The 14847-nt window shown below is 38.4% G+C and overlaps 1 protein-coding gene across 6 annotated transcripts in view; it reads right to left on the reverse strand.

The window, feature by feature from the left end:
- The window catches only part of ZFYVE26 (zinc finger FYVE-type containing 26), a 387669-nt gene that overhangs the window by 354621 nt on the left and 18201 nt on the right, over window positions 1-14847 (reverse strand). For all 6 annotated transcript variants that reach the window (XR_011922929.1, XR_011922930.1, XM_072427512.1 and 3 more), the window contains exon 2: window positions 10576-10654. Coding sequence is in view for 3 of the 6 variants with exons in the window: in XM_072427512.1 (XP_072283613.1) it covers window positions 10576-10654 (79 nt within the window). In the remaining 3 variants the exon portion in view is untranslated. The remainder of the gene's footprint in view (window positions 1-10575; window positions 10655-14847) is intronic.

Here is a 14847-nt window from a genome sequence, read left to right on the forward strand (position 1 = left end):
AAAAAACGCAATCATAACTTGACAACGTTCTTCATTAGTGATTGCTTACTGTGTTACTGTCACGATATAAATACACTCTTTACCAGTTTATCACAGGAGCATGTTCCATCTGAATAGCGTATCTTCATTGATTCCTCCAATAGAAGCTTGAAAGCAGTCTTGCTGCATAATGGTAATTCCAAACCAAGTTTACCGATTACCCATTCCGTTAACCTAAAGGAGTCCTATGACAACATGGTACTACTTGAAACAATCTAGTATAAAAACACACCAGTGGAACATCTGTGAGGCTCTAAAGGTCATTGGCTTGCTAATGGGAATGTAAGAAGGATTCACAAATTATTGCGGTTTCCTATGCCTGTGGGACAGCTGATCTAGGGGAGACCATTATGTCAAGCGTGATGGCTACCAAAAGATACCTATAAGCCCGGAAAAAGCAGTGTCCAGTTTCTGCCTCTGGATGATCTGCATAAAATATTTCTACCACTTCTTCATATCAAGTTAGGCTTGATGAAGAACCTTGTGAAGGGCCATGGGTAAATCAAACTCCATGGGTTTTCAGTACCTTGTTGAGAAGTTTCCAAACATAAGCACTGCAAAAATGAAGGAAGGGATTTTAACCTCCTGAGCAGTTCATTTCTGACTGGATTTATATGTCTAAAAGCAGTACATTGTTTTTTTCACAAAAAATTATTTTACAGTATAATAATAATTTGAGTACAAAAAAAAAGTTGGAAACAATATCATGTCAAAAATTAAAAAAAAATGTACAAATTAAAAAATAATATATTCATACTATTATACTGTAAAATAAATGTTCATGAAAAAAATGTCCTGCTTTTACACATATAAATCCACTGTTAAGCATTCAATACAGTTATTTTGTATTGAATGCAATACAAATGAATTTTAAATTTCCCACTCCCCCGGCAACATACGCTTGCACCGACATCACCAGGAACTCCCCCGCTGACTCATCAGGTGCAGAAGAAACCGGAGGAAAAATAAAGAAAGACGCGAAGGAAGAGAAGACGCGAAAGACAACGCACGACGCCGGCGGAACAGGTAAGCCCTGTATTTACTATTTTTTCATGAAATTTTTTTTTTTTTTTTTTTTTTTAATTGTAGACCTGTAACTTACAGAAATATGTCCGAACAAGGGTTCTAGTAGATATCATGAATATAAAAAATGTTTGAAACACACAATCATGTAAAAAAAAAAAATTACTTTTAATAAAATTAAATAAAAGACACAAAAAAGCAGCTAAAACAAGAATACATAAATACATGAAAAATACTGAAAAAGCGATATTTCGGTATACTGTATAGTGATATACTTTTCTAAAACACCTCCCTAGTGTCCGTCACATACCTATAGACAAAACCACATAAATATATTTTCTATTATTTTGTATTGGATTGGATACAGGACTTTGTATTCAATCCAATACAAAATGAGAACAAAATTCAAACTCTCATGTTGTATTGGATTGAATACAAACTCCTGTATCCAATCCAATACAAAGTGAGAGTTTGAATTTACCAATTACATACTTTGTATTTATTTTTAATTATTTTGTATTGGATTGGATACAGGAGTTTGTATTCAATCCAATACAAAATGTGTTTGAACGAGTTTCAGTTTGAATTTCCCGCACACGCGCTGACGTCATCACGCACGGAGGGAGAAGTTTAGAAGAAGCTGGCCGGTTTAGAAGAAGCCGAGTTCTTCTTCCCGGAGAGGACACCCTACGCTGGAACACGACCGATGGACAATTTTCATACTCTATTTTCATACAGTGAGAAAAGTTCGGGTTTATCGATAATTGTAACTTTTTGAAGCCCGTACCAAGGTCAGGCTTAACGGTCGGGTGGTTAAAAAAGACAGTCGAACTTAAAACACAGGAAGAGCAACCAAAAATTAGTAGAAGCATTAATAGGTCCTCGAGATCAACTACTTAACATTTTAGATATCTACTTAAAGAAAATGAGCATTTTGGAGCTTTAAATAGGTCAAATAATTATGTTCTAGAAACAGCTTTCATCCTACCAACCAAGCACCAGACCATGAATTCTTCATAACCCAAAACATTCAGTCTACAACAATGACTTGCAAAATCATTACCCAAAGGTCATCACTTAAAGCATTTCTCATAACAGAAATGCCTTTTGATATTCTGCTAGCCAAAAAATGAAATGCATTACCAAACTAACTTACAGAACCTATATTAGATTCTTTATATTCCACCAATAATGCATTTTTGTGTATTAACAAAAAACTATTTTAATTTATCATACATAGAAGCTAAAAATGCTTTTTAAACCTTCATAAACATGTCTCCACATTTTTTTCATGCGTTTAAGTTGCTCATATATGTACAGGGTTTTGTCCCATTCTGAAGCATGTAAGTTAGGTTCCCTTTTCCAGCCTCAATTGTTGTGTTGACCCACAAGACTACATCTTTTTAGATCTCTGCCCTTCTTAGGAGAACAAAATGTTCTATAAAACTAATTTTAGAAGATACAAAGTGTGTGCCTTGAGAAATACAGAATCATAAGGAAAACCTAACTTCCTGGCAACAGAAGGTTGGAGGAACAATCTAATTTTAGACCATGAGGAAAACATCTTCCATACTTTAAATCTTTTTGGTCACCTTTTTGCAGCTAATAAAAATGGTGTTGATTACTCTTAGAGCAACCCTTGTTTCTTAATACAATCTTTCCAAGCCAGCAACTGAAAAGGTTCTGGCCTAGAATGAAGAACAGGCCCTTGACAAAGCAGGTCTGGCCAAAACGGCAGCTGCCACTGGGGTTGGACTGACATTTTCTGCAAACCTGGAGGAGGTGCCCAAAATGAGGCCACAGCTGCTTTGGTTCAGTATTTGTATTACCCTGGAAAATCAGGGGCAGTGGAGGAAAAGAGTATCCTAAATTAAAATCCCAAGCTAAGAACAGGATGTAAATGCCTAGAGATTCCTTCTCTCAAGTAAGAGTAAATACGTTCTTTTCGAGTAATGATCTCTTTAATGCAGAAAGTTCTCTTATATGCAAAGAAGTCAAGGAGGCGTCTCTTGACTGCATCATTGAGTAAGGAGACACGCTAAGTGTGCCACCCACCAACTTCAAGAGCTGGCATTTATAATAAGGGGGACTCCTGTCTCACTACCTTCCCTGACAGAGGTTAGTAGGACATGTAACCACAAAATGAGAATCTTTGGCTGAAAAGAGAGAACCTGGACCATTAAGTCTAGGGTTTGTTTCTTCCGATCTAAATAGCAGAGGAGAAAGGATTGCAGGATGTGTGAATTATACGGAGCCCAGGTCAGAGCTGTAATGGCTGAAGTCCTATGCCCTCTCAGTGACATGAAATCCATGAATAAATGATTGACATGTTGAAAGTATTTTTGACCTACTGTGTCCACCAACTAGTTCAAGTACACAAATGTCTTAAGCTGGAAGAGATTTGATTTTCCGGTTTTATCAAACCTTCTGAGCTTCCAGTGACAAATTGCAAGTCTTCTTAGAAACTTCTCCTTGGATGGCGCATAAAAAAGTACACTAAGGGATGACTGAAATAAATGTAGGGCACACCATAACAACATCTGCCATATTTTTTTGTAAAAATGATTGGAGCTGATGAAAGGCAAGAATAAATGTCCTCCTCAAAAAAAAAAAAAAAAGACAACCCATATGGGTGAATACATCACAACACAAAGAACCTCGAAAAAAGAAAAGCAGGGTGGAAGTACCACAGGCTTTTAATAATTGACAAGAGGATAAATTCACTGTAAAATGAGTGCAATGAAGCCAAGGAATAAACACCATATGCATCACTGGAAATTTTTTTGTCACCGGCAGTCACAGCCACAGTCAGAGAGTAACAGCACTTTTAGATACTGGAGCTGAAATGCCTGAGTTTTTTTTTTTTAGTAACCTTTGACCCAAAATGAACATACACTACATGTGTAGCAGTGGAAGTTTGGGAGCCAGACTAAATTAGGCTGCCCCGATTTACTGCAAATTACAGTTTGACAATGGTCCAGTCTATAATGTCATTATACTAAAAAATACCAACAATGAACATCATACAGGGTCAGACTATCCAAACCATAACAAGAGCATAGGTGTTTGGCACTTCTGTCTGTTTCTTTACTATGTCTGCAGGTAAAGTCCCCCCCTCCCCTTTTTCAGTCATGATCACCGCATCGATCAAGACAGAATGGGAGTGCAGAGTCACCAGGGATACATACGTCATGGATACCAGGAGGCTCAAAACTGCTCCTTTTGCCCATGCCTGATCTCTGGCATGCGCAAAAGGATTCTTTTCTTCACGGAGAAGGCAGAAGAAGGGGAAAGAAGATGGCAGAGCCCAGAAAGATGCGCTGGGACGAAGGATGATATCAGAACAACGCGGAGTCCAATCCAGGAAACCTCTGGAGGGGTCAATAATTCTGCCTCTTTTAGCACTTGGTGTCACCCACTGCCACTCCAGACAGGGATGGGTAGGGGCCTAAATTTTATAGTGGTGTTCAGGAGAGCAGGTTACACTATTTCAGCTTACACTTTTTTAAGTGTTTATTAAGTAAAAACATAACAAAATACGCTGCATAAACAGGACCTAAAAATAAAGACTAATCAAAGAAAAATTGCAACAGTATAAAATAAAAGACTTCCTTTGGTCCAAGTTGCTTGTATAAAGTTCAAGGTTTTATTTCAAGCCTGGCAAAAAGATGGTATGTGTGAGAGCTCCCCCCGATAGACTCACATGGATTTTTCTATGCCAAAACCTAGAGGGGGGACTAATAGGTGCATCGAATGAAAGCAAGGTGTAGGTTGCCAGAGGATGTGTTCACATGGATTATGATGCTCTTATTATAGCCAGATTCCTAATTCAGCAAATTCAGGTTTTAGGAACTGTCAACCCCATTTCACAAAATATGGAGTTCAAAAAGACCAAACAAGTCATGAGGGGGACATATAGTTCACCAGGCTAAGGGCAGTTTCCAGGATCCCTAAGGCCTAGAAAACTAGTACTTGGTGTCAAAATGCTCACAATAATATTACGACTATGAATCCGCAAATTATAACTTTATACGGAACAGTGCAGTGGAAATATGACGATTATTAATAAATGTGTTCCTGACTACAGATCAGAGGTCAGTCAGAGGCCACTTAACTATTCTTATCTGCCAAACACTGATTTTTATGACACCTGCCAACACAAAATCACAACTTTTAAAATGCATGTTGTAAACTAGCAGATCTGGAAGGATGTGCTGGAGGACTATCCAATGCCAGAGAGGGGGATTTTATGATCCTGTCTTCATACTTTTAGACACCGGCCCTAAAGAGGGACTCTAGCCTCCTGGACCCATATTTTGTTTTTGTTATTTCTGGATTCGATATAAATTCATAAATGAACCTGTAATGTCTTGAGGAATATGGTAGCCTGGAATATACCAACACATTTCTAGTCAAAGCAATATCCTAAGGGTTAAAGTACAGCCCAATTAGGGACTAACCACTTGGATAACACGGCAAAATAACTGGACTGTGAATGGAAAAGAAAATGTGTGTATGCCCAGAACCCTGAAATGATGTATGGCATTCAGTCCAAATGTAAACCATTAGAATAGGTCATGTTAATAGTGATACTGATAATGATCCTGAAACCCCACACAACAGAATTTAATCAAAGGATCCTACTAGATTGAAGGGAGTGGACCCATGGACAATCAGGACATTGGGCTGCTAAGGGCACCGGCAATTGGCCAAGAAGAAAGGAATTCCCCCCACAATATATTCAAATTATAGTTGTCCATGAGGAAAAGTCTATGGCCACCAATGTCACACTTGCCCGTCTACCCTCACTGGTATCCAGAGTGCATTCAAATTTAGGTGGTCGGATCATTATCTTGACTACTTGGGTATTAAACTCACACGGAAATATGATCAGTTATATGGGGCAAATTTTAAACCTTTATTTACCAAACTCAAAGACATGCTTTCTAATTGGACAAATTTACCATAATCGTGGATTGGGAGAACCAATTCAGTTAAGATGGCCTTCTTACCCAAGCTGTTACACCTATTTAGGACACTCCCGGTCACCATTCCTGTTAAAGTTTTGCGGGATCTACAAAAATCAATTATGTCTTTTGTTTGGAATGGTAAAAAAAATGTGAAACACCCCAGAAAACATCAACAGTCACATCGCTCCCATATGTGCTTTATAAGCTGATCCAGAGCACCCATGTGGATCCAAATTAGGCAACGTATTACGGTCAGGCAACGTATTACGGTCACCTAATACAACCCCACATTTGCGACATATGCTTCAATGCTGGGGTAGATTTAGATACTCCAGTGAACTAATGTCCCCGTTCCTTTCTTTACTCCCAATCCAGAACAACCCGATGTTTCAAGGGTGGGAGTCACCATCTGCATTTAAATGGTGGTCTGATCATAATTACTCTATGTTTTCTCACTGTTAGATGGATCCGGGGTTCTTAGCTGGAATGCTACCAGGGACAACCATGATGCTCCAGGAAGGGAATATTTTAGGTACCTACAATTGTGTCACTGGGTTCTGTCCCTACCCAAACAGAAAGACTGCCATTTGCAGCTATCAATGCTGGAACATGTTTGTTTACAGACTCCATTGGCCCCTAAACAGAATTCCTTAATTTTTAATGATCTGAACAAGATGGGAAGCCCTCGTCTTCATAAATATGTATTTAACTGCAAACATGACCTGTAGAGTAAACGATCTGACGAAGAGTCGACTCGTGCTTGGTCTAAAATAGCCATGTGTTCAAGGAATGGCACGACTCTTGAGTCAACATTCAAGGTTATGATGCGCTGGTACATGGTACCCGTTTGGCTGCAACATCTTCCAGGCCATGGTTCACGGTTATGTTTCAGGGGTTTTCAAAAAGAAGGGACGGTTATGCACACCTGGTGGACCTGTCCTTATAAAATTCGATTCTGGGGCAGAGTATTTAGGCTGTTGAATGAGATATTCCAAATATATATTCCCAGGGATCCATGTTTGGCCCTCCTCCACAATTCCACTTATGTATGTATGTACTCTTAGCTGCAAAGCAAGTAATTGTGAGTAATTGGAAAAACAATTATTGCCATTTCATGAGGTGAAGCTCAGAATAGATAACATGTTAGTTAACGAGAAACTTAACAGGCTCCTTAACGGACTCACACCAGAAATTTATGTCTGTTTGGGATCCCATGATGCAATTTTCTGTACTGTACTGGTCTTTGACTAGTTGGTAATGGTGACTTATGGGAATGATTGTTAATGTCCAATAAATTCTTGGGTCTTTCCTATTTTGACTGTTGTGCGATATACCACTGTTTTACTGTCATTTTATTGTAGCTGGTGTTCATGGGCAATTTTTGTTATTGTTCTTTTGATTTGTTTTGTTTAAGTGCAGGTATGTGTATGCACTTTACCGATGTTACTCATAAAAGTTTTTACTATGCAAAAGCTGAACTGACTACTATTGTTCTCTATTCTGTATTTGTTTATCTCAGATTTTTAATGTTTTATTTTTAAAAATAGAACATTTTATTAAAAAATTGAGAACAAATTATAGTTGTCTAATTCCAGATTACTCATGCTTAAATTATTGTTGCAAAATTCCCAATGTCAGGAAGTGAAATCATAGCAAAACTTTGCATGGGGAAACTGGGAAGGTTTTGCAAGTGGATTACACCAAACCTCATCCAGTTGTCAGTAAGGTTGGGGATAACATACTGTGCTACAGTGGTGGATACCTTTATTGGAATAATAATCATATAGTTACATAATAAGACAGGTTGAAAAAAAAGACAGGTCCATTAAGTTCAACCACTAGCAAAATAAACATAAAAAACCATATGGACATAGTTGATCCAGAGGAAGGCAGAAACATGGTAAAATTTGCTCCAACAGGGTAAAAAAAAAGAATTCATTTTTGATTCCATGAGGCAATTTGATGTTCCCTGAATCAATAGTCTCTGCTAACTTTTCTTTAAAGCTTTATTACCTAGTTTATATTCAGTGCCCAAAACTGCACTGCATATTCCAAATGTGGTCTGACCAATGCTTTGTACAGGGGCTGGATTATTTCAAGTCAATTCCTCTTAATACAAGAGTACTCTGGACCGCGTATGCATCCGTGTGTCACTCAAAGGGAAAGAAACTTTGCCCCCCGAGTGACGTCAGGATGCCAGAACCCTGCCCTAAGCCTGCAATGTGTACCGGAGACATGGTCCGCGGCTCTGGACGATGCGATGTGCCACCCCCCAAGTGAAGTATTTCTACTGACCTCACTCGGGGGTGCACCGAACAGACCCCTGCCCTAGACAGTATGAAGCATGCATGTTGTTAGCCCCCAAGTGCATAACTTACATTTCTCAATATTAAATGTGATTTGCATGCCCAACCAAACAGTACATTGAGGTCTGCTTGTAGATTAGAGACATCCTGTATGGAATTCCATTACATAGTTTGGTGTCATCTGCAAACACAGAAATGGTACGTTTAATCCCAAACTCTAGACCATTTATAAAGATGTTAAACAGCAAAGGTCCCAACACTGAACCCTAGCGTACCTTAGACTATTCTAAATCAGATAATGCCCTACTAAATAATCAAAATACCACTTTAAAGTTACTGGAAATTCTGAAATAGAGCTCTGGGTTGCCAAAAAGTCCAATCTGACAACAGTTCACATTTCAATGGTTCCAGGATCAAAGAGTGGGCAAAAAATAACATGGTTACTTGTGTGTACCATTTCTACAGGCATCTAGACTCAATGAAAGTTAACAACCTACTCAAACAACAAAACACAAAAGCTGATCCCTACAAACACATTAGGAGGTTGGGACCAGGTTGTTCTACAAGCTGTATTTTTGTTAGATCAGCAGGTAGAGAGAGGTAGAAACATGTCATGTGAAGGAAATTTTGTTTTTACTGTTCAAGAACAAGACAGAAGTTTCTTATGAAGATTAAGAACTTGGGGATTTATTGCAGGGGAGAAATTGTGAGTTGGGAAGGTCTAGTCCAGCTGTAACTGCCCACGTGACTACATTCCAACTTACTCAATTTTCTGACATTACCAAATGGTTTGATGTGGCTTGGACATTTTTTTTCAGTAAAATTGCATGGCTATTTGCCCATGGGGGATGTCACACAATTATAAAAGGGACAGCTGGGAAAGCACCAATTATACCAAAAAAAAGTTACAGTACAAACTTATGGAAATCAAATAGGGTCAAAAGTATAGATAACATCCAGTGCTGCAAATGGGTGAGAAAAAGTAAGAAGCAAGAAGAAGTAAAGAAGAAGAAGTAAAGTAATTGCTAGATGGCAAGCTAATACTTACCGGATACTCAGATTGGTAATGTCAATCCTGCATATTTCCCAGTCATGAAGTAAAAGAATGTGAAGCCGATGTGTTGGATTCAGACTATCAACATCTTCTAGAAGACATGCTTGAGAACAGATTACTGTAGATGTATAACCATTATGCTTGGCTGAAGAGGCTGACTCACTATTTGTTATGAACTCCTAGCCCACAGTCTTCCAGAACTATGACAAATGTAGCCATTCCAGTACCACCAAGGGAACTACTAAAAAGGACATGAATTGAGTGAACATTGGAAAAATACAATTGCGCCAATTCAGGACTGCCAACAGCAGCTTGGCCATCAGATCCATGGTTAACTGAATTTAGAAATTATATATTTATAAGCAATCCAGTAGTTTGCTCCCAAAAGAGACTAAGGGATTACACAACAACTATCAGTGAACCAAAAGACCTGGGACGTTACATATCACACTAAAAATAAGTTTAGCTAACAGAAATGTTCTGATGCACACTTTTTTAGATACAACAATACAAAGCATCTAAATCCTCCAATTTTGTTGATCGGATTATGTGAACAAGTACAGAAAATACCTGTGGATGCTGCTAAAAATGCAATGTCCTTGCTATTTCATGTGAAATGAGATAGAACCATTATTTCCCCATCTTTCTCATGTAACAAAGATAATTAAACGCAGACTTCTTTTAAGTTCAATTTAGGTGGCAAGTATTGCCTGTAGTGAGTGCAGGCCTAAGAAGAACTGAGAGTGCAAGTGTTAACCTACTGGGCAGTTACCCAAAAAAAAAAAAAAAAGTTTACCGCTTTGGCTACAGAAATCTTGACATGAGTGAAACGCCCAAGAGTGTATATGGGTGCGGGGATCAAAAGTAAAGCATGATTTACTGCCTCCACCAGACTCTTCTGGAAATTAAGTCACCTATATTAGTCCAGCAGAAAACACCTGTGCTGAATTTTGGTACAAGTTACAGCACCTGCAGTGTGTCATGTCTGGGCCTACAGGCTACACAAATTGGCTGGCCGTATGTTAGACCCAAAATTAAAGAATATATAATGTGGTTGTCCCACAAAAGAATCACAGAAACATTATACATGATGTATCATGAATTCCCTTTACAGAACTGTATTAACAATTTCCATTTCCAAACAAACACTATAGAAAACCGATCACACATGCTTGTTACTTACACTTTCTCCTGTAAGCCAAATATCCAGTGAATTAAACCAGAACCAGGCAACCTTCTGAGCAGTGTGGTTTTCAGTGTAGCTGCAAGAAAAGACAAAAAATGAACAAAATAATATATAAAAAGGGAAATACAATAGAAAAATAGAATGTGCAAACTAAGCTCATGAGAAAATTCTAAACACAATCAAACAGAACACAAGTAGAAGTGCAAAACAGTGTGCGTGGCACAAAGCAACAGGAACAAAATTAAAGAAACTATATACTTGCTTCAAAAGAGGTGAATAAGGAGTATGCATTGTCCCTGCTCAAACTATTCTCATATTATGTTTTGTACTATGTTTTTTTTAAGATATGATTTACAACTAATCTTTTCCATGGAACATACATTTCTCCACACCATACCTACCATAAAAATCACTCCTAACAAGTCTTGCTTTCTTATGTATGCATATGGTTTCCATTGTAATGAAGGGATGCTGGGATGTGAAGTCTGGCATCCACTGTTCTACCAACTTTAGGTGTCACATGGTCAAATCTGACTAAGCCTTGATCCACCAGAGAGGTTCAAAAATAATAAATGGCATGTAGTGCTAAATGGAAGCCTATTAGGCCTTGCTTTGTTTCTACATTGTAATAACCTTTTAATTTCTATTTAGTTTACAGTGCTGCATACTATGTTGGTGCTTTATAAAAACAGTTTAATTAATTTATATTAGAATTTATAGAATACAAAATGTATTATATTTCTGCTTATCTGCCTATATTTTATGTCCTTGGTTCCTCTACTATCCATTCATCAACATGCTAGATAAACCCTTTAAAAACAGCCTATTTTCATAAACCCATTGATGTTTTGTGCTTCTCTGTAATGAAGGCAGATCTTTTTGGACACGAGGGGCCAGCAAAATTCTGTGCACAATTTTCTGAAAACAGGCCCCTATGTGGATGCCTCCATTGTTAAAAATACTGAAATTCAATGACTGAACCAATAAGAGTTGTGCTGGGTATTGGGGGGGGGGGGTCATCTAGAACAGTGGTCACTAACTGTTTTGGACCTGCAGACCACTTAATTTACCCGCTCCGGACTGCGCATGCGCAAGGAGCCGTGTGTCACGACTAGAGTGACATTATGATGCAAGAACCCGCCCACGCTCTAATCGCAGGTCTGAGCCAGCAACACAATCCGCCCACCGCTCAGTCCCCCCCCCAGCAGGATCCTTCCCCTGACTCCGCTTGGGGGCGCACCGGCCAGAGCTGCAGACCACTGGTTGTCGACCGCTGGTAAAGAAACACTTGATTGCCTTTTAAACTTGTGAATGGGACTTCTGTTCTTTGGCCCTACCCTCACTATTTTCATATACTCGGGCTGGAATACAACAGTGTCTGCCTTTATTCATATCCAATACAATGGGGATGAGAGGGTTATTAGTTTAAAGAACATGGGTAATATGGTTTATTGTTTTTAGTTTAACAGAAGTGAAAATGATACCGCATTTTCAGTGAACTCTACATCTGAAAATGTTAGGAGCCTGAAATTAAAACTGAAAGGTTGCAATATATTAGATACTGTCGGTCTTAAGCCCATGAATTAGACTTGTTTGTATTTGTATGGAACGTTAGCTCCTTTGGGACAAGGAGTACAGGGAAGTAAAAAGCCAGGTGCTGTAATCTGCAAATTTCAATTTTTTCAAGGCATTTTTATTCCTCATCCCCCTGCCTCTTTTCTCAAATTCTGGGATACAGTCATCACAGGGATGGAGGTTTGTGTGGCAATCAACTCTATCCAACCTTATAAAAGACCAAACCAAAAAGCTTTGCTACCAGGTTGAACAAATGTTTAGAGTTACACATTCACAGGGATTAGATGGGTTTGTTTTGTACTCAAACGGCAGGGAGTGGGCAACATCCAACTCAGAATTAGCTTGTGCCAGGTCCCTTGATGAGCAAAAGGCTTCTGATAACATTTCTGAAATTTCTGAATTTTCCACTTTATGTTCCTCATCAGTGTGACTTTTCAAGAACACTGTATGCTTCTTTTGAAATACTGTGGTTTTGAGTTTTCCTTCAATTATACAGGCAGGGTCCGTCCTCTTCTCTTATTCTTTACTATTGAGGCCCTATCACAATTTATACAACTTCTATTTTGGTGCCAAATCCATATCAATGAACTGAAGTCCACGGCTTTAAATAATTTTCAGACCCCCTTTACTGTAATTTTGCTTTCAACAGGTAACTAAGCTTCCATATCTAAGGATTCAACTTATATATGCTTTTCATTTAGGGACCCAGTTATCCCAAGTTCCTCCATACCCATTTACTCCATTTAATATCTATTAAATAGACAGGATTAATGCCTATTAAGATTACACTTTTTGCCAAAATAATTTTATTTTTTCCAAGGGGTCCCCATAGGTTCCTTTGCACATTCTCTGTTCCCTTCAATCCAAAATATTTAAACATATCTTGGGCTCCATCTAAGAGTCTCCAGGGCAATATTGCTTTTCTCCACATTTCTACTTCCAAATAGTCTAAATAACTCCTTTGCCAAAGCTTCATGCAGTAACAGAAACGCGAAAGGCGTTTTTAGATATACCAAATAGTTATCCGGTTTCGATCTCTTCACTTTTTCACTATTCGTTACGCATTTAGGACGGTGTTCTTTGCCCCCACCCCATCTTCTGTAGGAAGGGATCACAAGATGCCCCTTGTTTCCTCCAGGAATCATCATGTAAGCTGGTGGTCATAAAATGGGTTTACCACAGTATGCTCACTATTGACTATTCATGGTCTTTTCAATAACAGAAACATTTCCACAACAGAGATCTTCCCCTTAATTTCAGATTTGTCATCTCCTATATTTAACAAGTAATTTCCTTTGTGCTTAACTTACTTTGGTCAAGGTAATCCCTATGACAAGGGACTAAGCACCTCTATTGTCTTCTATTAGTGGGGGTCAAACCTGCTTATGCTATGCCCTGGGAGCAAGATCTACAACTCTCTCCACCAAAAGACTAGTGGCAGGACATCTGGTCTAGGGTTTGCACACAGCTCCACAGTATAAACAGTGAAGGGCTCCTATAAATTCTATTTTGATACTACACGCCTATTAACTTTTTTATTTTTCTCCCCTCTCTGTTATCCATGTTTCTGTAACCTGGGTACCATGTTTCATGGTTTGTGAATGTGCCCCAGAATTCTGGGCAGGAGCGTCCTGTTTTAATAACTTCTATAATTTAAAACGTGATCCTGTGGAGCACCTATTTTTGGAGGGCTAGATTAATTTTCCCAGTATGACTTCCATGTTTGTATGTTTCTCGTATCTCTGAACACGCTCAACTTAGAATTTGACTCCAGGGACTAATCACTACTAATTGTTAGTTTAGCAGTGTTTTTCAATCAGGGTTGTTACAGATGTTGCTAGGGGTTACCTGAACAAATGAGCAATTTTGTGCTTCCCAGGCCAGTTTACCGGAAACCAAATATCTTTTTGACTTTAAGAGGCATTCTTCCCCTAATCACCACACTAATGTAATGTTAATGAATTATTTCAAAGGTCATATTAAAAAGATTAAGAAAAACTGGTTTAGCATAATACTTTGAGAAGGGCAGTACAAAGACGCATTGCACACTTTGTCTCATTTTACCATCCCAACCCTTTCTTTTTTGTCATGTATGTATGGTTGTGTATGCTCAGTCTGTTCACCCCCAAACTTCATTACCAGAGTTTATGTTTTCCCCTGGATTCCTCATGCTATTGCCTTATATAGTTCTATTTTTATCTGTTCTGTTCTCACATAAGACATTCCAACACTGTGCACTAGATTATATCTGTATTGTTGGTGGTTTAAACTGCAATTTAATATTTGTACAAGAAAACTTATGATCATAAAGTCATGAAAAAGTAGCATGCTGTACCTTTACTAACCAGTGCGTTTCCCTTGCAGTTGTTTATTCACTTCTCCACCAGAAATTTTTATTAACAGGTTGAATGTTTACTTATAGGGGGAAAGTATCTTTGCACTTGTAATGGAATATCTATGTTTGCATATTCAGTATCTCAATAGATATTTTATTTTGCCTACACAGTAACAATCACTTCCACATATTTCTTCCTAACGAGAATAAGAATAGGCCAGGAGCATTGCAATCATTTCTGGCATTTAAGTACCCATCCCCTGATGAAGATTGTCTATCCTCTCACCATAATGGGTTCTCACACTACCTAAAAACAATAGCAAGCACTAGAAAAAAAAAAAAAAAAAAAAAAAAAAAAA

This window comes from Pyxicephalus adspersus, chromosome 12, assembly GCF_032062135.1.
Source record: "Pyxicephalus adspersus chromosome 12, UCB_Pads_2.0, whole genome shotgun sequence".
Taxonomy (NCBI): Eukaryota; Metazoa; Chordata; class Amphibia; order Anura; family Pyxicephalidae; genus Pyxicephalus; species Pyxicephalus adspersus.